Here is a 26,542-nt window from a genome sequence, read left to right as displayed (position 1 = left end):
ACTTTCACTATAAGTAAAATGAAGTGTACTTTTAGTCACTAAAAGTATCAGTATTTTCTGTACAGAAAATAAATTAAATAATTAAATAGATTTTGAATACACCATTGTCAGTTTTACTTTATGAAAAACAAGAAAAATTAAATTACAAAAAGAATAATAAATAAAATAAAAAAGCTGGAAAGTTAATGCAATAAACTTTTTATATTATTATTTTGGTGTTATTAGCTATTCATCAAAAATGAATTTTTAATGTTTTCATTTAAAACTTATAAATTATTATACTCATTAATGTTCTGAATACATTAAATTCTGATCACAAAAATTGTATAAGTGTGATCTCATGCAGCTGACATAATGTAAAAATGTAACGTAACGCTGAACGTAAAAATAAAGATACAGTTAATTTGATATATAAGGGCACATATTTACCTCTTTGCCTTTGCCTCAGGTGAAAAAATACCTAGGCATTATTTTGTTAAACATATAATTAAAGTGTAAAAATGTATGTATATAATGAATAATTTTTTACAAAGATAATTCATCATTATTTTTCTTTTGTAAAGTGTCATCACATGACACCGAGGTGGTTGCACAAATACATTAAATAGTGAGTTTTGATCTTTTAATAATGGCACATAATCATATAAATAGCAGTCTTGCATTTTTCTGCACTGTTCAGCTAAATTATTATGTCTAGCTCTATGAAAAAATAATGTTTTTTAACATTTCTTTTCATAGCCTTTAATGATAAAGTATCAAAAGGATTTAAAAGAAAGACTATTGAAATTACTTCAAGAAACTGAGGATCAGCTTGTTGATTTGGTGAGTGTGAAAAATCTATCTAAGCCTGCTATTTTCTGAGATGTATAAACATATTTTTACAATTCACAGTTAATTTCTCTCAAAATGTCCTGAAAAAATATTTATCTCTACAGGCAAATAATAAGTCCTTGAGTATTCTGCCATCTTAATCAACTACTAACCAACTACTTATCTAATCATTGCCTCCTTTCCATAATTTTGGTATGATCAAAATTGCTATTCATTGAAAAATGTTTGTGAAAATGCAAAACCATATGAAAGAAAACAAAAGCTGAATTAAAATACATAGTAGCCATACTTAATGCCCACTCTAACAGTTTAAAAGTACAAATAATATTCATTTTAAGTAAACATAGCAAAATACCTTATAGTTCATTTTCATCCAAACATACATGATTTAGAAAAGTCCTATATACTATATGGACTTAATGGGGTTTCAGAAATTCTGGATTTGGGATTTTTCTGGATATTAGATCAATTTAAATTTAGTAACATGACATGTAAGAAATTTTAAAATTAAAAATATTAAATACTAGCTTATGAGTTTAAAGGAATCAAAATTTAAAAAAAAAAATCTATATGTTTGCTTTGTTAAACATTTCTTTCAGTGTAAGTTATTTGAGTTGCTTCATTTTTTTGTGCTAATACTTTCTCTTTAATTCTACAGGTAAACATTATTTCTTGCTCAGTTATGAAATTCCATTGTTCTTGTCCTATAATTGCCAATTTGGGCATTGCCACTAAATTGTCAATCATAGTATTTTCCTTCTCATAAGCCTGTCACTTCCTTCACTATCAGTAGTGATATTTTCTGGGTTTTGAACCATACTACTGATTTCACTATACTGGGGCATTAAAATGAAATTTATCATTAAAATTTATATGAAAGCATTAAAATTTTAATAAAGAGATTTATGTTGGAAATTGGTTCTGTGGTTTCTGGCTACAATATCTAAAAGCATTGTAGTTTATTTACTTTTGGACAGAAAATCTTTCATTTACTAAATGTGTTAAAAACCAGTGTTTTTTATCTTCCTTGGAGCTGAAAATGACATTATGCAGCTTTGATGTAAACCCAAGTATAAGCCATAGAAGTGGCAGAAGCCCAAGAAAGTTTGAAGGCACCATTCCCATCTTGACTGTCAGTGTTGCATAGCTGTGCCTGTGGCTATCATCCAGATCATTTGGTGCAACACAGTGGAATCAGCATAGCCATCATTATTATTTCTTGAGTTAACCTCTTAAGTAATAGCTGAATAAAATGCATTTTATTCTGCAGTAGTAAGCAATCACAATAAAAAACGGTCTGAAAAATTTTGTCCGCTTCAAATATAGTTAGCTTCCCTTCCTGACACTACATTCTCCCTCTGTGAAATAAGAAGCCTGTTGTGTTAAACTGCAGCCCTGTAGTATCGATACCAAAATTAACTTCTAAAGCATCACAAGCATTCGTAGAAGAGAGAATTAGATTTGTTTTTTGGTAGAATTCACTGAAGTTGAACATTTCTGTGGTTACTTCTTTTGCAGTGCTGATTGCTTTGTTGAGGAGAAGGAAAATATGCTATCAGTGGAAACTGGATGTATTTACTTCTAGCATTCGGGTTATAATGTTAGAGACCTTCATATTTCTCTTACTTTTTTCCTGTTTCAAGAAGCTATGGATTCTTTTTGTTGTGATATGATCTGTCTTAAATTGAAGACAAGCTCTTTTTATTTTTCACTTATGCTATGAGGGTGAGCTGAGCTGTATTCTTCTACAAAATGATATAAGAGGCAGTTAAAAATATATGAAAGAATTGTTTTCTAGAACAGTTATATTGCCTGGCTGTGATATTAAGTAGATTTGATTTTCAATTAGTAACTAATCACAGAGGGGCTGGTTTTCTTTCATAGTGGCTGCTGTAGCACAAAAATACCATAAAATGATCGCTGCTTTGTGATGGAGAAAACGTTATGCTATGAAAAGCATCTATTTTCGATAAATGTGAAATATTACTTTTTTCTATCATATATATATTTTTTTAAATCAGTGACACTCATAGAATACTTAAATGAATTTGAACATTATACTCAAATGGTAATTGAAATAACTTCATTATTGTCTAAGATTTCAAAATACCTGTTGTAATTTTTTTTTTTTTTTTTTTTTTTTTTTTTTTTAAATTTCCCCAGTTGAGAAACTTGTTAATGTTGTTTTAATGTCAAAGGTAAGATTGTATAGGTGTATTTAAAAGGAAACTTCTGAATAAAGCCATTGCTAGACTTTTAAAAGTTTTAAAGTTATATATTTATAACAGAATGGAAGTGAAATAATTAAGCACAATTTTTGTTTGCATGAAGGTGAATAGTTATGTGTGTTTATTGGTAAATATTGGCATGTCACCACAAGTGGAATATTACTCCTAACCAGAAAAAGTGTATAGGTTTACAGTTTTGTTATAAACTTAATTTATTGTGTCTTTGTTTAATAATTTGTAAAATCATTGTTCATATAACTGTAAGATTCTCTTTTAGCTTGTAAACTATCATAAAGTATCACAGAAATTTAGTAAAGTATTTTGTCATGTGCATTTATTTATTTTACTAAAGTTTTTTTTTTTAATTCTTTCTCAATGTTATATATTCAATGATAAACTTATAAAGATTATGATCAAGAATACACAGGTTAACATATTCACCATTTACTATTGTGTACTGTGCAGTATTTTTTTTAAATAATTCATTTGCACATTGTAATATAAACTAACAGCAATTTCACTGTGTACATTTAAAGTAAAACCTGCCTAAAATAACCTTCATATGTTCAAGATGATTTTGTTTTTCCATAAATGTGTTTGCAAAAGATGATTATCAACAGGACTGGATTCAGATTTGACAAGATCCTAAACTATTTGAGATATGGGGTCCTTTATGAGAGATATGAGTCAATTTTTTTCTATGGGATATGGTACGATTTTTTTTCTGGGGGGGGAACCCCAAGAAAATTGGGATCCCTAAGCTATAGCTTGTGCAGCTTATGCATACAGTGGCTCCCAAAAGTGTTCGTACACTTATGATTTTCATTGAAATAGGCTTCTATCCATTAATGTAAACTTTCTGAATGAGATTTTAATAATAAGATCTATAATCTATTTGTAACAAAATTACATGAAATATTTTTTAAATATAACGAAACTTTATTTTAAAGAAATTAATAATAAAAAAATGACAAACATTTTATCTCACAAAAGTCTTTGTACACTGAAATATTTTTGGATAAAATCAAAATTAGAATTATCGTTTGCCGCTTTTTTTAATTTTTGCATTGTGGTGGCATTTAAAAAATTGTTTGCTTTAATTTTTTATTGTTTACTTCATAATATTCCATTTATTATTGAAAAATGGATCGCAGTCATAAAGAAATTACAAACAGCATTCGAAAATTGATCATTTTTCACCATAATAGTGATAAATCAATTCAAAATATCGCTAAATTAGTTAATTTATCTCATTCTAAAGTGCAGTATGTAACGCTTTAAAGAAGAAAATCGAATTGAAAACAAGGTAAGAAAAGGTCTACCAAGAAAGTCAACTAAACGTGATGAGAGATTTATTATTAGAAAATTTGTGAAAAACCCACGTTTGAGTGCTGTAAAAAGTTTCTGCAGAATTTAATGCAAAGTTTTCTACTTCAATTTCACCTGAAACTGTTTGACGAATTCTCAGAGAAGCTGGATTACATGGGCATTCTGCCCATAAAAAAAATTTGTTAGTGAGAAAAACAGAAAACTTAGGCTTTCATTCGCAAAATCAATGATAAATACACCCAAAACATACTGGAATAATGGCCTACTTGCTGACAAAAGCAAATTTAACATTTTTGGTTCTGATGGTCAAATAACTGTATGGAGAAGAAAAAATGAGGAACTTAATTTTAAGAACTTAGTTGGAACAGTTAAGCATGGCAGTTGAGTTGTTCTTCTGTGGGGATGCATGGCAGCATCAGGATTAGGTAATTTGGTATTTATTGATGGCATAATTAATCATTATCTTTATTTAAATATTTTAAGAGACAATTTAAAATTATCAGCCCAAAATTTGGGTATTGGAAACTTTATTTTTAATCATGCTAATGATCCTAAGCATACGGCTCTTAACGTTCGCCTGTGGTGTCTCTATAATTGTCTAGAGGTTTTGAAAACACCACCTCAATCGCCAGATTTAAACCCCATAGAACACATTTGGGAAGAACTGGAGGTTAGAGTATGAAAACACAACATCAAAACAAAAAGCAAACTCAAAACAGTCATGATGGAAGAATGGATCAACATTGATACAGAAATATTAATTTAATGAAACATGAAAATATTGTTACGAATTTGGTATTTAAAAAGCTAATGTTAGTTCAATTATAAAGTAAATGGTTTTATTTCTCGCGCAGTGCAGCGCGTGACAAATATTAAAAGAAAGCTAAGCCGGAAAATTGAAAATACAAGAGCGCGTGCATTAAATAAATAAATAACTCTTTTTGATTTCGAGAAAGTACTGGAAAATTCTAGCGCGTGATTTTAAAATGTTATAAAAGGAGGAAAACATCTCAGTTTGTAGTAGTTGCTTAGTTTGTTGTTGTTTAGAAAACTGCTCTTGTTGATTGTAGTGAATTTGCGGATTGGCGTTCTTTAGCTGTTTTGAATTCCGTTCTATTGGACATTTGAGTAGTTAGAAGGTAACTACTGTGAGATATTGTAATACTGCACGATTATTTGAGAAAATTTAAGCATTTTTGTTGTGATAATAATAAATGTTTGTTCATTTTTCATCGGACTTGTGCATTCATTTCATAAATTCGTACGCACGCAACAATATTTACTAATATGTGAAGATTTTTTTGAAGTGAAGACTTTTGTGAGATAAAATGTTTGTAATTTTTTTATATTAATTTCTTAAAAATAAAGTTTCGCTATATTTTAAAAATATTTCATGTAATTTTGTTACGAATAGATTATAGATCTTATTATTAAAATCTCATTCAGAAAGTTTACATTTAATTAATGAATAGAACCCTATTTCAATGAAAATCATAAGTGTACAAACACTTTTGGGAACCACTGTAAATCCAGCACTGATTTTCATTGATGGCTTTTATAAGTTTGCATATTTTTTTCTCTCTAGGTTATTAGTGTCTCTTAAAGAAAAATACTCTAAAAGAAGTGCAGTGTATCGGTTTAATAATATCATAATGTTATTAAAATTGTAAATTAATTATAAAGTAATGAATAATATAGCAGTGAAATTAGAGAAAATGTATACCTTATAGTTAATTTTCTGAAGTACTTCTTAAGCAAATAAAATTTTAAAATATAGAAAGCAGAATATATTTTAAGGGAAAATCATTGCAAAATAACATTATTAGATGCTTAAAAAATCGTTAACTTATTAAAATATTCATCTAGTGAAATTTGTCTACATGATTTTCTCTGTTCATCAGTCATTTCTTTTCAAAACAGTTTGAACTTCATAAAATAATATACCATTTATTTGAATTATTCTACTTATTCATATTATTCTAGATTGTGACCTTATTTTAGCTTTGTTACCTAATTCAAAACTTTATTTAAGGGAATAAGATTTCTTGATCTTTTTTCTCCAGCAAATCTTCTGCTTCTTTAGACATAAAAGTTGGTTGATTAACTGATTGTAGCAAAGTGGATAGTGCCTTAGTGTCTTAGGAGAGATGTCTTTGCTGAGGACTTTTGGAAGAAAAATGGCTGTTAATAACATTACACAAGAAAACTCCTGAAAATCCAGTGCAGCTAGCCTATTTATTATGAATCAGTATGAAGACAGAAGACAAAATACTTGTGTCATATCCACTGTAGATTTGTCTGTTTGTTGTTTAACACAATTTTTATATGCCCTTTAAAATCTTCAAATTAAGGCTACTCAAGTTGAGAGTTAAAAAAGAAATGGGATTGTATTTATACTATTTGTGTACCCCTTCTTGTGTGATATCTTTAGATAGGTGTTATGAAATAACAACAGTGTACTTCAATGTCATATAACCAAGTTCTAATTTTGTTAATTTTGACAGTTCCACAAGCACAGAGATGTAATTACTGATTGAATCATAGTTGTAGCTGATAAGCAAAATTTTTTATCTGTGATTTAAGCTTTTATGAGCAGATTTCAAGATTCTGCTTGTGAAACAATTTCTAAAATGTATATCCTTTTTTAAAAGATAATTATTCCGAACAAGATGTAATTTGGATGCTATCAGCTATTTACTGCACACAAGGGAGTATTTTATCTGTCTCTCAATTTTTGGAACTAAATGCCACTGTATAGAAAAGTAGAATAATATTTGTAATAGAAATATTTTGGTGTGCTTGCTCCTAAGATTTTCCTGAGTCTTTTTAGAATAACTGAGCAGTTTTTGTTGCAAGTGATTGAATTTATTTTGATAAGTTCACCTATTCAGAATCAATTTTTACATTCAATGTATTGTTTCTAGGAAATAAAACTTTGAATCTGTTTTTGTTTTGCTGCTAAATTTTTTTAACTGTTCTCAGAAATGCTTATCATCTGAGCTTTTCAACAATTGAAAATATGCATATTTTTAATTTTATAAGTAAATTGTGAAATATAAATATAGTGCTGTGTTGTAAATTAATAACTATGCAAAAATTTCTGAAAAGCTATTATTATTTTTTTTTTTAAATTTTTTATCAATTGCCCACTGATAAAGTAAAAATGTAGAATCACTTAAATGTTTTTCAACGTTTCTTTCTTTTAGTCATCTGCAACTTGAAGCTGTTTCTTATTTTTTAAATTTCTGATGTGATTGCATAATTGTTGCATTTTTCTCTTTTTTCTAAAATTTTATTTTTTAACATTCTACATCCAAATACTACATCCAGCAAAATCCTGAATTTGTACAGAAATTTCTCCCACAATTTCTTCTGTTACTGGACAATTCGACAGCCACCTATTTTAAAGTTGAATTTAAGGCAAAAAGTATTCCAATTTTTCTGCAAAAACTATTGAAATACAGTGAAAAGAAAGTATACAAAAATAGTGACATTACTAGTTAAAACTGAAGAACTTTTATGCAGATAATAACTAAGTTTGAAAATAATTATGCATGTATAATCCATTGCATAAATTTGCTAAGTATACAACAAGTGCACAATCTGCATAGCATCATATTTTTTGATAATCCTTTTCTTAAATATTCTTCTTACAAAATCTGTTTGTTTTGTGTTAATTTTTAGTCAATACATTGCTTGTGATGCATGCATGTTAATACACCAATACCCTTTTAATTATATTTTGATACTTGTGTGTAAAGCAAATGATAAATGATTTATGTGTTCTCATCTGTCAGTACTATTGCGAGATCAAAAGTTGCGAGAAAGCTTTAAAATCATAGGCAAAACATAAATGATGCAAAAAAAGGGGGGGTTGATATGTCAAATTGCACCATGGTCGACATGCTCAAATTTTCCCATGTCATTAGAGAAGTTTCACAGATTTAGTCCAAATCTGATCAATAAAAGAGATAGAAGCTTTTTTACTAAATATAAAAATAAAGTTATATGAAATTTAATTTTGAAAACTAAACAATTCACTAGATGTTAAAACTAAGTCATTCTTCTGCCACATCAGTATCTTCCAAGAAACAATTGAGTGATTTCTTTTTTAAGTACCTAATTATTATTCAAGATGGATTCTTAGAAATCTGCATTTGAAATCATGAACAGCTAGATTTGAAAACTTCAAATCAGCCATAACTATAGTTTTACATATTCAGAAATTGGCCACTGATAAAGTATAGCACTTTGGTTTTTAATTTAGTTAAGGGCTGCTCTATTTGACACATTTCTTACCTTTAAGTATAAAAGTCATTTTGTGCCTGCCTTATGTTTTTCTGAATGTAGCACTTTTTTATTTTATGAACATTTTAAAGGACGGTCAATAAAACATTTTGATTTTAATTGGATTATTGACCTTAATTATGTTACTACTGCAAATTAATGATATTTAAAGTAAAAGGCTATATATATACATCATTCAAAATCATGATATATATGTATATGTGTCATGATTTTGAATTTGCAGTCGAACACTGGAACTCTTAATAGCTTTCAATATTCGTCATGGCTGTGGTTAAGGCATACAGATGAAGATAGCGACTTGGATTTCGATAAATCACTAATCTTTATTCTCATACATATCCAATTAAGTTGGCAGACACATTGGTTTTTTAATAATAAGACATAGGCATTTGAGAAGCGACACTAGGATGACAGAGCACAGTTAGGGAAGGGAAGAATGATGCATTTAACTGGCCAGCGCTATTTATACTAAATCTGAGGTATAAGTAGAGCTAATCTGTGGTTTGTTAATTTGAGGTTGTTACATAACATAGAAGATTCTTAAATTTGGGAGAACAGATGAATTTAGGAGGAGATCACCAAATCTAGAATGTTAATTTTGAAGTCATTAGTTATTTTTAAAACAGCTATCATATTTTGTTATATCTTGCATATGTAGTGAAGTACGGAATAAATATGACCTATTCTTGTAACATTAAAAATCATAAATGACTATCGTGATGCCACTTGAACAGTGGTTTGTTATATTACAAGCTGCTCTGATAGGAAATGAAAAAAAAAATCATGTGAATAATAAGAAATGAAAAAATTAATTATTATAACATAAGACTATGATGAGTCATTAAAAATTATTGTATGACAGTTGTCAAATCAAGGCTACTGTGATAAATTACGCTATACTGAAAAAGATTAAAGTGACTGGTTTAGAAATAATTAATTATTGTTTTCTGTGAAAATGGATTTTTTTTCTCTTCTTTAAAAGAAGTATAGTCTTTGCTTTTATAGTAAGAACTAGAAATGCATTTCATTCTAGACTTGACATGTTCAAGTCAAAAAATGTTTTTGTCTGTTATTTATATTTTTAAATGTTTATGATTGATATTTTGAATACTTAATTTAATACTTGTCTGAATTTGGTTAGAAAATGATTTTTCTTAAGAATGATGTTTTGATTATGAATATCAATACTATTTTCAGAAATAGTGTCACTTTGAAAAATCTTTGAATCCTTTCTGAATGAAATATTATTAGTTAACTACAGTTCTATAAGGTTCATTATGTAGTACAGAAATTGAAAATATCTTATATTTTATATTACTCTCATTAAGTTATTTGTATTTTTAGAAACGTACTATTCAAGCTCAAGAAGATGAAAATGCACACTTTGCTAAAAGAGGTTATGAGATTCAAAATGATTTGAAACAACTAGAAGAAAGGTTGAAAAAAATTTATTCTAAATATGATGAGCAAGTTGAAATTGGACAGAATATGCATACGAAATGTGGAGACATTAAAGAAAAGTTTCGAGTAATGGAAGAAACTTGGCATACAGAATTAGACAGAGGTATGCATTTTGTAATTTAATTTTTTTTATTAATTTTTAGTTAATTTACGCTTATATTCACAATATACTCTGATCAAATTTCGCATAAGCTCATTTTTAACATACTGTGTGGGCTAGTACTTCCTTTTTTATGAAATTTCAATTTTTCATTATTATTTTATAATGAAAAAATACCAGAAAAATTTATATTTCTCCCTCGTAAATGTCTTTTTTTTTTTTTAAATCGTTTTATGTTAGTAAAAATTTATAATGGTTTTGTTTTGAGTTTGAGCTGTTCTGTTTTAATAGGAAGATTTCAACTAATGTTTCTCTCAACCCTAATTTGCTAATCATGTTGGCAGTACAGCTTCATCTTTCCTTATGAAAATTGTTTCTGGGGAAGAGTAGAATATGCAAACATACATTAAAGAATGAATGAAGGAAATAACCTATTTTTTAACAAGAGTTTCTCTGCATTAGCAGAGTTCTTCAAAGGCATTTCATGGTAATAAAAAGTTATAAAACTGTTTGTGTAGTTAGACAGATATCTTCGTTACAAGGACTAAAATGCATATTTTAATATTTGTGTTATCATTATATTCTTTCAGTTCTTTTTTTTTTAACAATCAGATGAAAGTAATAAGGAATATCTTGTATTTCAGTACCTGCCATGTATTACTGGTTATAAACTCAGCCTCTTATTACATTCGAATTTCCAGGAACAAAAACAGATCTTTATTAATCTATAGAAAAACTGCCATTTATAATTAATTTGTAATATTTTGGGTTCAGTTAATTGTATTTCATTTAACACAGCATTTTACCAGTATTAATTACCCACGTTAAGCCATGATTGTCGTATTATGGGTAATTAAGATATAACTGATTAATTTGAATTTTTTCTTTTGTTTAAGATGTTCTAATATTTTTAAGTAAATCATTTTTATTTGTGTGCATGTATAATATTTGTATCAAAGATTTTTAAACACAGATAGAATGCCAACATTGCCTTTGTTAGATAAATATTAGAATTTAAAATGAATTCCACGTTCTTCCGTATTTTAAAATCAAAATCATTCTGTATAATTAACTTCCATTTCACTGCTCTTATGAAATTCTATAAATATAAAAGCTACACTGACCTTTTTTTCTTTATATATATAATTTATGCTTAATACAGCAGCAACTTCTGAAAAAAATAGCTTTAATATCTTTGAAAAAATTGTTTTATTTTTGTAATTAATAATTTTAAAAAAATCTTTAAGTTTTCCAGATGTTAAATCTGCTATCTTATGTGTAGATGAAATTGAATCAGACACAAACATTAACTGTTTTAGGACACTGATTTTAAATATAAATTTTTAAAATTTTATAATATGATCAGCTTCATATAATACTATATATATATATATATATATATATATATATATATGAATATTACAGCTTCAACATAATGTAATCTGTATAATATTATATTACATGATCTGCAAGCCAAAATTTTCTTATGAATTATATAGAAGTTGAACATTCTTCCTTTCTTTTAAAAATGCTCTTTTTCTGAAAACAGCAGCATGTAAATCAAGATATCTATATATTAAACCACGATTTCATACCTCAAAGCTACAAACTTTCTACACATGCGTCGCGTTGACGCATGCGTATAGGCCATAGGTGGGGAACCTGCGGCCTCCGCGAGGTTCTCGTGCGGCCCTTTGCCACCTAGTAGAAAATGGTAGAGTTCATTTCAGACAACTATTGTACATCAACGCCATGACAGTTGCGCGAAAAATCCCGCCAAAGACAGTCATATTGTAACATGACGTCAGAATACTAGTCTGAAACGGACTCTAACACGCATGAGCGAGGCTCTGGCCCACAGCTAGCAGTGCCAACTACCTTGTCTAAGAAGTAAACAAAGCTCGGTTTCAGATCTCCCATGAGTGTCACACCTTGCTTTGGCTTCTCTGACTCGCATCTCTCAATGCTTCCCTGTTGTGATCTTCAGCTAACTGTAGTTAACAGTGCATGCTTATAACAGGTACACGGTTTTATTGTATTTCTAGAAAGTACACACTTTGTTAAAGATATTATTTGTTATTCGTTTTTTAATCCATCATGTCAAATAGTAAGAGAAGAAAATTAGGTGATAAAAACAGAACATTTAATGTAGAATGGGAGTTAGATTTTTTCTTTACTGCTGAGAAATATAAAATGATGTGTTTGTTGTGCAATACAGTTTTAAATACTTTAAAAAAAGCGAATGCAAATAAACACTATTTGACTCATAAAGAACATAAATATTTCGCTTTAAAAGGTGAATCATGAAAAGCTGCACTTCAAAAGTTGAAAAATGAGAAGCATCATCAGCAGGCATCTTTTAGTGCCTTTGTAAATCAAAATTCCGCTGCAGTTGCTGTTACGTATAAAATAGCACATATACTTGGAAAAAGGGGCAAACCATTTAGTGACATTGAAATAATTAAAGAATGTATTGTTGAAGCAGTGAGTATGTTAGATCCAAGAAATGTCGACAAATAGAAACAATTACCTCTTTCAAGAAGAACTGTAATAGATCGACAGCACGAATTAGCGCAAAATGTAACAGAGCAACTTCATGCAATTATACAAAATGAAGATGTTTATTTTTCAATTGCTTTAGATGAAAGCACTGATAAAACAGATTCGGCACAAGTTTTATATTTTATTCGTGCTATAACTAAAGATTTTCAATGTTACGAAGAACTACTTGCGTTGGGTACACTAACTGGAAGAACTCGCGGAGCCGATATTTTCGAAAACTTCAAAGAAGTATGTAATAAATTACAAGTGAATGTCAGTAATTTAGTCAGTGTCTGCACCGATGGCGCACCTTCCATGAGAGGCAAAAAAGAAGGATTCGTTGCTTTGTTAAAAAAGGAAAACTTAAACTTGAAAAAATTGATATCATTTCACTGCATTTTGCATCAGCAAAATCTTTGCACAAAATCTACCATTTTGCAAGACACTCTGGATAGAACCATTGCCATTGTCAACTATATTCGCGTAAATAGAATGCGTCATCGTGAATTTCGGCAGATGCTCTCTTTAGATGAGGAAACGTATAGTGTTGACCTGCCATACTACTGCAAGGTTCGCTGGCCTATCAACAGGTCAGGTTTTGATAAAAGTTTTGTCTTTACGACGACAAATTTTAAACTTTTATAAAGAACAAGGAAAACAATGTGATCTATCAGATGAAGTATTTCTCAGAAACCTTGCATTTTTGTCTGATATTATGACAAAACAAAACAATTTAAATATTTGCCTGCAAGGTGAAACGAGGTATATTTATGAAATGTGGCAAAAGATCCAAGCGTTTAGAAAAAAATTATCATTTTTCAAAACATTGCTTTGTCGATCGGAAATATCTGCACAACACTTCCCAGAGCTAGCTAAAATGTTAAATGAGCAGAACTGTGAAAATAAAATATTCGATGAATATGTAGGTGTCTTGGATTGTTTAATAGAAAAGTATACTACGAGGGCTATCCAGAAAGTAGATTACGTTTTGGAATAAAAAAATAAACAAAGTATAGGAAACAAATTTTATTATATACAGATGAAAGCCACACTCAAATACTACTTTTCTACATAGTCACCATACAAATTAAGGCATTTATCGTAGCGATGTACGAGCTTGGAAATTCCTTCGTCGAAAAATTCGGCCGCCTGCGCCTTCAACCACTTCGTTACCTCTTCTTGCAGCTGTGCGTCGTCATCAAAACGCTGCATAGCCAGCCACTTCTTCATTGCTGGGAATAGGTGGAAGTCGCTCGGTGCCAGGTCGGGACTGTACGGCAGATGAGGAAACAACTCCCACTTAAAAGATTCAAGAACTTTACGAGTGACATTTGCCGTGTGGGGCCGGGCGTTGTCGTGAATCAACAAGATCTTAGAGCTCAACATTCCTCTGCGCTTGTTTTGAATTGCTTTTCTGAGTTTTTGGAGAGTTTGGCAATACCTTTGAGAGTTTATTGTAGTGCCTCTTTCCAGGAAGTCCACCAAAATTACACCTTTTCTGTCCCAAAAAACAGTCGCCATCATCTTCCTTGCCGACATTGTTTGCATGCATTTCTTGGGTTTTTGGGGAGAACTTGTGTGCCCCCACTGCATTGATTGCAATTTCGTTTCACAGTTCACATGTTTCACCCATGTTTCGTCACCAGTAACGATGCGATCGAGTAAAGAGTCACCATCCTTATGGTAAGCGTCCAAAAAGTTCAACGCTGCAGCCATTCGCTGATTTTTGTGGTCCTCTGTCAAGATTTTTGGAATCATCTTGCACAAAACTTGTGGTAACCAAGCTTTTCGCTGATGATTTCATGCAACAAACTTCGCGAAATTTGTGGAAAACTCAAAGAAAGTTCCGTTATTGTGAAATTTCGATTTTCACGGACTTTAGCATCGACTTTTTCGAGAAGTTCGGTGGTCACTATGCTGGGTCTCCCACTTCGATCTTCGTCGTGAACATTGGTTCGGCCATTTTGAAATCTTATGACCCACTGACGCACTCCACCTTCAGTGATAATGTTGTCCCCATACACTTCACGAAGCTGCCGATAGATTTCTATCGGTTTACAGTTTTTTGCAGTCAGAAACCTTATTACTGAGCGCACCTCGCAGCTCGCGGGATTTTCAATTAACGCAGACATTTCAAACCGTCACAGTATCTGAACGGAGCACAGCACGAACCTCTCACTAGCACGGCTAGATGCAGACTGAGCTGCGCAACGCTCTGACCCCAAGATGGCCGCGCTAGCCCCGCCCCTAGTGGACACAGACGGAAACGTAATCTACTTCCTGGATGGCCCTCGTAATATATTTTCTGATTTTGACGAGCACACTCCTGCTATGAGACTGGCATTTGAACCACATTTAATAGATATATATCCAAGGCTCCTGCAGAACTACAAATGGAGTTAATTGATTTAGGGGAAGATAGTATCATCAAATCCCTTTTTAACGCTGAAAAGGATCCCATAGAAATCTGGAAAAATGCTGTTGAATATCCATGGCTTCGAGAACATGCTTGCCGTTTACTTTCCTGCTTCGGAAGTACCTACTGTTGCGAGACAACATTTTCTCTCATGTCAAAAATAAAAACAAATTTAAGAACGCAAATTACAGATGCACATTTAGAGGATCAATTAAAGCTGTGTGTTACGAAGCTTGATCCAAATATACAATTACTGTCAAACAAAAAACAAAGCCAAATAAGTCACTAACTTAGTGAATAAAAAAATATTTTTATTGTATTTTTTATATTATTTTATATGTATATTTTATTTAAAATTTTGTAGTATTATATTTTATTTTTTCTATATAATGCAATAAATTGTTAAATCTATAGAAAAACTATAATAATTTCACAAAAGTCACTTTCTTAGGTCAATCAGCTTATGCGGCCTCTCTTATTGCTGCCTAATTTAAATGTGGCCTCTAATGGTAAAAAGGTTCCCCACCTCTGGTATAGGCGATTACGTGCGTGTGTAAGACCTTTTACGGTTGCGAATATGCTTGTGCGCATGCTCATAAAACGTTTATGCATGCGTGTTTAATGTATAACGAACAGTGTAAGCTAAGCTAAAATTATCTAATTCAGTTAAATGTTGCAGATTGTGTTGTTCCTTAATCTTTGAATTGGATCCGGCTTATTATTAATTGTTTTTTGCAGACTGTTACAGCAATTTTATAAAAGTAAGCTGAAACTTTCGATTATATCAAATAGAATTTCCGATATATATTTGTTAATATGTAAAGGATCTAAAGCGAAAGTATGTTTCGAAATCCAAAATCTGTTTATCAATTTCACGCTGCTCGGCGGGGAGAACGCAGTGGCGCGCAATGAATTGGAAGTTGATCTGTCAGCACTATCCTTATCTTCAGGGCAGATGTTTTTATTTTATTTGGCTTATAATTCCTTATCAAATGTAGTATTTCATCTCGATGTGCTCCGCCTTTGATATGATTTAAAACAAGTTCCTCATCATTATAATTCGCTTCCGATAGTGAAGAAAGTGACAGAGGTTATTGAAAACGAAAAAATTTCGATTGACAAATTAGTCGGTATTCTCGACACAGCAATTATAGGACTTGAACAGCGGAACTTTGTAACTAAACAAGAAATTATGTGTGTTTAATAGAATTAAAGAGAAAGTATTATCACATGAAATGAAGCAACTTAAACAACTTACATTGAAAGAAATGTTTAATAAAGTAAACAAATAAATATTAAGCTTTTTCTTTTTGTAAATTTTGATACCCTTTAGATCATAATTGTTCCTTATTTCATAAATTACGGTTTCATATTTTTAATTTTGTAATTTCTGCATTCCATCTTACCAGATTTAAATTGATGATCTATAATTCGGAAAAATCGATAATCTGGAATCGCTGAAGTCCCGACGAGTCCAGATTAACGACTTTGGACTGTATATGTAAAATTATTAATTGTAGCACCAAATACAAGTTGATTACTGAAAAATCTTTAAATTATCCAATTATACAGAGACTTCCATAGTGTTTAAATATAAAATACTTTTATCCAGCTCTTATTTTTTAATCATTTTATTTATTTTGGATCATTGCATTAGCTACTGTACATAAATTTTGTAAACTCTGTTACTTGAAAGAAGTATTTCTCACAAGAGAATAAAATGAAGCTTTAATATATTTTTCATATTAATTATTGATTTTCTGTTTCTTCAAAGAGCATTTCTATTATTTATACATTGACAGATATGTAACTACATAAAAAGTGGATTGTTAAAATTGTTTCTTTTAATAATTATTGTTATTATTTCCAGATACAATTTATCAAAAGAAACTTGAAGACATTGCATTTGAAGTCATGCAACTCACTACTTTGAAAGCTGAAGCATTCACTGATGCAAAAAGCTTAAAGCGAGCAGTGGAGAAAACATCAAAAAATAAAGAAAATCTTGAACTTCAGAAAATGAGACAGGGAATTAAGCATTTATAAAAAATTTATTGCCTTAAGTTGCATGCATTCATAACTTAAAATATTTATGTAACTAGCAGGCAAGCCTGTGAGATCAGTGGGCTACAGCCAAAGCAATATTTGTAGGTTCTATTCGATAAAAAATTTTAGTCTGCTTCTGTTTAGAAATAATGGATGGCAAATTTAAAATTGCACCGTGTATGCTCTTCAACACAGCATGCCAAATAACAGTTAATTAATATCTTGGCTGGTTAAATTCATACAAAGATGAGAAAGATGTTCAAAATGGCTTCTCACAAATTTTTTGAATACAGAGGTACCTCTCTGAAAACTCAGTTCCTCGCCATTCCAGAAGAAATAATGTTACAAACAGACAGATGTGTGCAAATTTTAATAGTATTAATTACATAAATATTTACTACATGAATAAGTTTAGTTTGCACAGTACTGAAATCATGTGTTTTCATATGAAATTAGAAACAGATCAGAGCATTGACATATCAGCAGTCTTTATTCAAGATAAATCTATAAACATTATTTTGGTTAATGCCTATTAGTGTAATTTGGTATTTGTGGATAACGTTAAGTAAATTTTATCAATCGGCTAGCTATGATTTGTCAATGCAACTGTAACAGGGTTCGTAGCGGTCCTTACAAGTGCTTATAAGTCCTTATATTTGAAAATAAAATATAAAGGCCCTTATAGGTGCTTACTTTTTCTTTAAAGCCCTTATTTTTTTGTTTTTAGTGCTTATTTTTTGCTTTTAGTGCTTTTTTTTTGCTTTTAGTGCTTTTTTTTAATCCTTTGTTTTTAATGAATGCACATTTTTTCCTCGTACCAAAGCCGAAACTAAATAAACAACTTTTCTTTCTTATATGCAACGTCAGATGGTGAATCATACTCCCGAAAATTGCTTTCCCCCCCCTTCCTCTGCATTAACATAACCTATAGTACGCACGAGAGTACAGACAGGTGCACGTCGTTCTATTGGCCAAAGAATTGCGAAAACGTAGAAAATTCCGGTACATTCGGTATTCTTTTCCTCCCTCCCAAATACTACACACGTTTGAATTTCTATCAAAATTTTAATAATTTGCATTCTCGTTCCGCGTGGTCAGTTCATATTCGTGTTTATTATGATCTTTATGCTTATATTATGAGCATATGTATGAATATTTATAATCATATAGTTGCAGTAACTGCTGAAGTATAAACTTCCAAAAATGGGTGTGTTTTTACACAGATTATCTTTCTAAGGAATAGTATTCGGAATGGCTTAAATAAAAGGAAAGTAATCGAATAGTCAAAATAATTTCATTTTCTTTGCCAATACATTATACAGTGCAGAGGTTGGGAGTTTCTTTGCAAAATCTCTAATATTGAAGCAGTGGACTTTTTTTTGTCACTGTCCAATCTGGATTGTATAGGACTAAAAGTTTTTGCGGTTTACCCAACCCAAGCGAAGATTGATTCTATTCCAGAAATTTAATACAGTCTGTTGAAAATTAGAATCAGAAACACCCCAGATTAGTAAGTCTCTTTCTTTTCCTTTATTTAGTTCTTTTTTCTCCGAATACCGGCAGGTGTTGATTCCGATTGCGTAATATCACATATGGAAGAATTACGCCGCACGTATTGCGCAATAACGTTTGCAGTATTTGCATTCATAATTAATTTTGATGTTCAGTCTGAGATTTGTTTATGAACACTTAAAAGAGTTTTACTCTGCTTTCTAAGCAGAATATTTCTCAGTTCCGTTGGTTTTTATATGATGCACATATCGAAATGTCAAAATCATTTATTTAGCCTAAATTTAAATCTAAAGAACAGCTACAATCTCCCCCACTCCTCTTTTTCCAGATACTATCTGGAATATTCGGAAATTTCCGAGTATGCGGGATAGTTAAGCTTTTACTGCTAAAGGATGACTGAATGAAGTAATTTCCGTCTTCTGATTTCAGAAATGTGCCTCTTTTTTTACTTAAATTACTTTGCTTGGGATATATGTTAAGGGAAAACTGTTATGCAATGAAAATTTAGAAAATGTTCAGAATTTTGATTTAAGTTAAAATTTTTAAATATTAATATGAGTGGAAAAATAAATTGTATTTATTATTAGGTGCCAAACGAATACAATTAATATGGCTTATTATTATTTATTTTCTATATTTTCAACTGAAATATCATCATTAAATTTTTTGTAATATAGTTTAGTTCTGCATAGTTTTTTTTCTCTCATTGTAAACTAATTCTGTAAATTAAACTGTCATTTAAAATTAAAAAAAAAAGTTAATTGTTTTCCATTGTTGAAGTAATGCTCATTCTCTTAATAAATATTGCATTGCTCATATTTTAAATTACGAGTCTAATTTTTCTTTTAAGGTTTTGCAGTTATGTATAATGTAATTAGACAGGTGCTTATTTTTTCCTTAAAATGTGCTTGAAAAGTGCTCATAGGTGCTTATTTTTTTAACTAAAACTTGGCTATGAACCCTGTGTAATCTTATTTCCTTTACATTCCCTTATCTTCCAAGCTCATAATATTTTTATTAGATCATATGATCATGATGTAAAGTTAATGAAATCAATAACCCTACTCATGGAAGTGAAAATAATTCAGTATGGCTTAAATCCTAGTATTGTGATACCTCCAAAAAATAATGTTTTAGCTTGTGAATAATTCTTACATTTATCTCTAAATTATGTAATGAGGTAAGGAAACAACTTGGCAAAAAGGACTGAAAATTTAAATTATTCATAATTTCATTATATGTGTAGTTATTTGCTTTTCTGCATATTGGACACTCGATCAAAATAAGCAAATTAATGCAAATAAGGTTTGCAAAGGGTTAGTAAATAGTGTTAGTTAGTTAATAATATTGACTAGTAGTTATAATATCTAACTAAACCTGAAAATTAAATTAATATAACCTGAAATAGTCTTTTTGAAACTTTATACTACTAATTAATTATTTTATTTGTGATTGCAGTGAAGGGTTGTTATAGAGTTAATTAAAAAAATTATCTTATTTTTAATTTTGTTTTATCTCTGCAGGATGTTTTGATTTCTCGACTGGAAAATGATAAATTTAATCTAGAAGATAAAATCAATTTGTACAAAGCACAAAGAGCTATTAAAAAAGAAGAAGCTTTGGATTTGAGGAAAGAACTCATTGCAGCAAATGCTGAAATTCAGGTATCAGTATTTTAGCAGCAAATATTAAATTTCATAGTACTAGATTATTCTGCTTTTAAATGAAATAAAATATTTTCTGTAATTTTTTTAGATTTATTTTGATATACCTTTTCTATCCTCATCTTGTTTTTAAATCAAATATACAAATTCTTATTAATTTTATATTTTAGTCTGCATATTAATATTAGCTGAAAATGTAAAATTTCAATGCAGAATTCAAATATTTTAATGTGTCTTTTTGATCTATCTGTAATTAAGCATCTTGATTGCTATTTAATTCATAAATATGTGGTGATCGAAAATGATTTCCATTCAACATTTAACTTTTTTTAAATTCTTTTTGTTAGATGTTTGAACTTAGATCTATACGTGAATGGGAAACTCAGCAGATGCTATATAAAAAGAAGACATTCTTTTAGACAGATGCAGTATAAAAAATGAATTAATTTACATCTATATAAAGTTAAAATACAAAAAAATAAAAGTATATATATTGATAAAAATCTTACAATGCATTTATTCTTCAATAATTATTCCATGATAATGAATTTTTTTTAAATAATTGTATTAAATAACTCTATATGTTTTGTTTTGTTTTTTAATTTACAATCTGATTTATGCTTTGAGTTACCAATTAAACCCTTGAGTAAGATTTTTTTTTAATCTGAATGAAGAAAGAAAGTTAGGTTTGCAGTTAAATTCATGTGATTTTTTTAATGCACTTTTCTTTGATTGCCTGCATAAAAAGTTTACTGCATATATTTCCCAAATTGGAGATCTCATGACAGATTTAACATCTTACAGAAGTGTTGCCAAGATAAACATTTTGCCTTACAACAAATGCAAAGTTTTCTTAGTGAAAACGAAAACAATAATATCTGCTTTCATAGGTGGTTAAAATAAAAAATAAAAAAAAAAAAGATTGGGCTTTGAAACATTATTTTTCTTTTAACAGATGCTATCATCTCAACTTCCCCAGATGGCAAAATAATAATAATAGTAATACTTAGAAGTTTCAATTTTGTCTTAGGTAGATCATATTAGAGATTGCTTAAAATATCTTTTAGCTAAAAGTATAGGCCTTTTGTTTTATTTCTTATCTTTCAATTTTATGCTTCTAACTCAAATTAGGCAAGAAGAGAAACACACTAATGTGACAATCAAAATCGTAAAAATAAGCTTGTATTTAGCGTAAGTATATTGAAACACTCAATTGATTTCGAGGGCAGCTAAAGGTCCCACCTCATCAGGAGAAAGAAATACCTAGAAAGAAGAAAAATAAAGGGGGAAAGAGTCTCAGAAACATGTGGTCCTTATCAGCACTGCACGCGGTTATAATCAGATTTTTAATCAGAGTTACACTGGATGCCTACTTTTACTGAGCCAGGCTATCTGATCAAACATGCAACACAAAGGACAAGAAAAATTAGCGAAGATAAAAATAGGGAGTGAGGGGCAACTGCACCTTCATGTGTAAAATCTGAACTTTGAATAATGGAAAGCAACCACTGAACGGATTTTTATACCCTCTGGTAGTACCAAACGTGAGGAGGTAACGCCATCTATCGACAAAAATAACTGAATTAAGATAGTAGAATTTTAAAGGCATTAGGAAGGACTGGATTGGACGTCAAATCATTAACTAACCCTGCTAAATCTTTGTGAATATGAAAACCCTCAAGAAAATCCAATTCACCTATGGAAGAAGCCTTTTGGATAATTTTTGCAGACCCAAAGTCAAAATTATGGTTAAATGTCCAACTATTATACGCTATTGAAGACTTGTTAATTTCGCCTTTTCTGATATAAGATTCATGTTTCTTGATACGAAACTTCAACGCTCTTTTTGTTTGGCCAATATATCTTAAACCACACTGACACGATATACTATAAATTCCCCAAGAATTCAAGACAGAAACGCAATCTTTTAGAATGAAAGGGTGAATTTTATTAATAGGTGAAAAACCAATTTGAAAATTGAATTTCTGGAGAATCCGTGCAATTTTATAGCTAACAGAAGGATAAAATGGAAGCACGACAAGGTCATTAATATTATTTCTAACAGTGGAATGTCCTCTTTGATGGGAATCTGAAAATTTTTTAACGGCTTTATCAATAATCACGGGAGAAAATCCACGGTCAATCGCAACTGCTCTCAAATAATTAAGTTCATTGATAAAAAAAGATTCAGAGGAACAAACTTTAAGCGTGCGAAATACATAATAGTAAAAAGAAGCCATTTTTTGCTTACAAGGGTGGCATGACTTGGCATGGGGTGGTAAACAAACTGCAAAGGGTTTACGGTACACAGTAGTGCTAAAATCAGTTTCATTGCGTATTATAAGAATATCAAGGAAGGGGAGGGAATTATTGGATTCAATTTCAAGAGTGAATTGGATGGCTGGATCAATTGAATTCATAATAGATAGAATCTCGGATATGTCCTCTTTATAACCGTAAAAAAGTGCGAAAGTGTCGTCAACATACTAAATCCAAAGACGAAAAGATAGTTAATCAAATAATTTCATCTCAAAATAGTGCATATAAATGTCAGCAATTACCAGACTGAGAGGATTACCCATAGCCAATCCTTCAACTTGACGAAAATATGCATTTTGGAAAACAAAGTGGGTTTGACTTAAAGAGACCTTAGTAAACGAAACGAACTCATTAATTTCAGTATGTGTGAAGTGAAATTCCCGAAGCCTAGTTTCAAGACAATTTAGTGCTCCTTTGACCGAAAAATTAGTAAACAGTGATTTGACATCGAATGAAACCATAATGGAACGAAGTGAAGAAATATTTTTAAGTTTATCAATGACTTCAACAGAATTTTTTACAGTGTGAATATTGTTAGCAAGTAATATTGTGAATATTATTAGTAAGTAGGAGAAAATCTGGAAACTAAATATTTGGCCAAAGGATATGAAGCAGTACCTATGTTGGAAACAATTGGTCGAAAAGGAATACCGTTTTTGTGGACTTTTGGAAGAGCATAAAGCCTAGCGCAATTAGTAATAGGTGGAATAAGGGATTTCTTCAACTGAGTTGGCAGAATATGGAAAGATGTGATAGCACTTTAACTTTCGTGAGGTCCGAAGTTGAAGGATCTTTAGGGATCGAGCAGTATGGGCCTTCATTTATCAGTTTAGAGACTCCAGTAGTATATGTGTGTTTGTCCATAACAACGATCTGTCCGCCCTTATCAGCTTTAGAGATAATGATATTAGTATCAGAATGAATGTCACATAAGATCTCATTTTCCTTTTTGCTAAGATTCAAACCCAAAGATTTGTTGTTAAAATTAACGTTATGAGTAATTAGGTGGCGGATTGTATCCTTCTGTGTTTCCGAAATTTTGGAGAAATCTCATTCATACATACTGAAATTAATGAGTTGGTTTCGCTTACTAAAGTCTCTCTGAGTTAAACCCACTTTATTTTCCAAAATGCATATTTTCGTCAAGTTGAAGGATTGGCTATGGGTAATTCTCTCAGTCCGGTACTTGCTGACATTTATATGCACTATTTTGAGATGAAATTATTTGATAAACTATCTTTTCGTCTTTGGATTCGGTATGTTGACGACACTTTCGCACTTTTTGACGGTTATAAAGAGGACATATCCGAGATTCTATCTATTATGAATTCAATTGATCCAGCCATCCAATTCACTCTTGAAATTGAATCCAATAATTCCCTCCCCTTCCTTGATATTCTTATAATCCGCAATAAAACTGATTTTAGCACTATTGTGTACCGTAAACCCTTTGCAGTTTGTTTACCACCCCATGCCAAGTCATGCCACCCTGGTAAGCAAGAAATAGCTTCTTTTTACTATTATATATTCTGTGCGCCTAAAGTTTGTTCCTCTGAATCTTTTTTTTATCAATGAACTTAATTATTTGAGAGCAGTTGCGATTGACCGTGGATTTTCTCCCGTGATTATTGATAAAGCCGTTAAAAAATTTTCAGATTCCCATCAAAGAAGACATTCCACTGTTAGAAATAATATTAATGACCTTGTTGTGCTTCCATTTTATACTTCTGTTAGCTATAAAATGGCACGGATTCTCCAGAAATTCAATTTTCGAGTCGGTTTCTCCCCTATTAATAAAATTCACCCTTCCATCCTAAAAGATTGCGTTTCTGTCTTGAATTCTTGGGGAATTTATAGTATATCGTGTCAGTGTGGTTTAAGATATATTGGCCAAACAAAAAGAGCGTTGAAGTTTCGTATCAAGAAACATGAATCTTATATCAGAAAAGGCGAAATTAACAAGTCTTCAATAGCGTATAATAGTTGGACATTTAACCATAATTTTGACTTTGGGTCTGCAAAAATTATCCAAAAGGCTTCTTCCATAGGTGAATTGGATTTTCTTGAGGGTTTTCATATTCACAAAGATTTAGCAGGGTTAGTTAATGATTTGACGTCCAATCCAGTCCTTCCTAATGCCTTTAAAATTCTACTATCTTAATTCAGTTATTTTTGTCGATAGATGGCGTTACCTCCTCACGTTTGGTACTACCAGAGGGTATAAAAATCCGTTCAGTGGTTGCTTTCCATTATTCGAAGTTCAGATTTTACGCATGAAGGTGCAGTTGCCCCTCACTCCCTATTTTTATCTTCGCTAATTTTTCTTGTCCTTTGTGTTACATGTTTGATCAGATAGCCTGGCTCAGTAAAAGTAGGCGTCCAATGTAACTCTGATTAAAAATCCGGTTATAACCACGTGCAGTGCTGATAAGGACCACGTTCTTCTTTCTAGGTATTTCTTTCTCCTGATGAGGAGGGACCTTTAGCTGCCCTCGAAATCGATTGTTTCAATATACTTACGCTAAATACAAGGTTATTTTTACGATTTTGATCAAATTAGGCACTTTGTTTTGATTAAGATGCAAAATCAGATCTTTATTAAAATCTGTATGCAGTATTATATCCTGGAAGCTGATCAATAAAGTATAATGAATCTAATAGCAGATGCATCATTCATGCACCTTAGTACTCCTGTTATTCAAAATATAAGATTTTTTAATTTACCATCCATGCATTCTCTTGCATAGCTGCTTCTTGGAATAGGAATTCTTTTGCTAAATAGGATTTTTTAGAGATTCATTAAAAACAAATTTACTAACAAGTTTAAAGAAATATTTTATCTGATCTTTGTAAATTAAAATGTATTCAATGTATAATGTGTACAGCTAATAATTTTCTAAAGACCTTGCCTATGTAATTTTTTTTCTTTTGTATGTAAGCCACAGTTTTGAATTTTCATTTCATAATTTCATTCTGATCTTGGAAGAGATTCCAAATCGAGACATCACTTTATCATGGCTAGGAATTGGTAGATAACATATATTGCTGGCCAAGGCCTTGTGCACTTTATAGGTGACAGTACATACTGACAGTTTTAAATAAAATCTTTTACTTCTGCATTTGTTTTTTAACTAAATTTTTAAGCTTAGCATGTATGATGCATAAATAATATTGATTGATATTTTTAAGGAGCATTCAATGGAAATACTTTCATATTCATTTGTTACCAAGAAAATAACAATTGATGTGTATTATGCATATGGGAAGGAGACCATGTGTTGTAATAATGATGCACAGTTGCTAAAGAAATAAATATATTTGAACTCATTAAGTTAATTTCTGACAACTTAAATAACAGAACAAGCTCTCTTAAAGTTACATTTCATTCATTGAAAATTATTTTCCCATTAATTTTAAATGAAAATTAGGAATGCTGTGTATTACAGGAAAGATAATTGTAATCTGGAGCTTTAATTTCTTCAATAATTCAAGTAGATCTTGGAATTTCTAGTAACTGTCAGGTTCATTCTGTGCTTTGGAGAAAAATTTCAATTATATGTACTATATGTTTTTACTTTTGAAATACTCAAACCTGAAATGATTGATAGTATGGTTTTTGCCGCATTCCATCTTAAGTTTGGTCAAGAACACTGAGGGAACTGCTTTAAGAGTCCCATACCTCTCTTTCTCTATTACTGACCTATCAAAGGAAGTCTCGGCTTGATGTATTTTAATAATCTGTATGGCATAAAGATATTATATACTTACTTTCTCTGAGTTTCAAACA

The 26,542-nt window shown here is 30.6% G+C and overlaps 1 protein-coding gene across 1 annotated transcript in view; it reads left to right on the top strand.

Annotated features, from left to right (window-relative positions):
- The window catches only part of l(2)41Ab (lethal (2) 41Ab), a 76,854-nt gene that overhangs the window by 7,282 nt on the left and 43,030 nt on the right, over nucleotides 1–26,542 (top strand). Inside the window, exons 4-7 of the mRNA XM_085821880.1 lie at nucleotides 739–822; nucleotides 10,041–10,260; nucleotides 17,085–17,238; nucleotides 20,292–20,436. Of these exons, the coding sequence (XP_085678006.1) occupies nucleotides 739–822; nucleotides 10,041–10,260; nucleotides 17,085–17,238; nucleotides 20,292–20,436 (603 nt within the window). The remainder of the gene's footprint in view (nucleotides 1–738; nucleotides 823–10,040; nucleotides 10,261–17,084; nucleotides 17,239–20,291; nucleotides 20,437–26,542) is intronic.

Source organism: Stegodyphus dumicola, chromosome 8, assembly GCF_044657685.1.
Source record: "Stegodyphus dumicola isolate Sdum_Otavi_A_Nest chromosome 8, ASM4465768v1".
NCBI classification, from domain to species: Eukaryota; Metazoa; Arthropoda; class Arachnida; order Araneae; family Eresidae; genus Stegodyphus; species Stegodyphus dumicola.
Note: the sequence above shows the minus strand (reverse complement) of the source record. Positions and strands in the feature narration are given on the sequence as shown.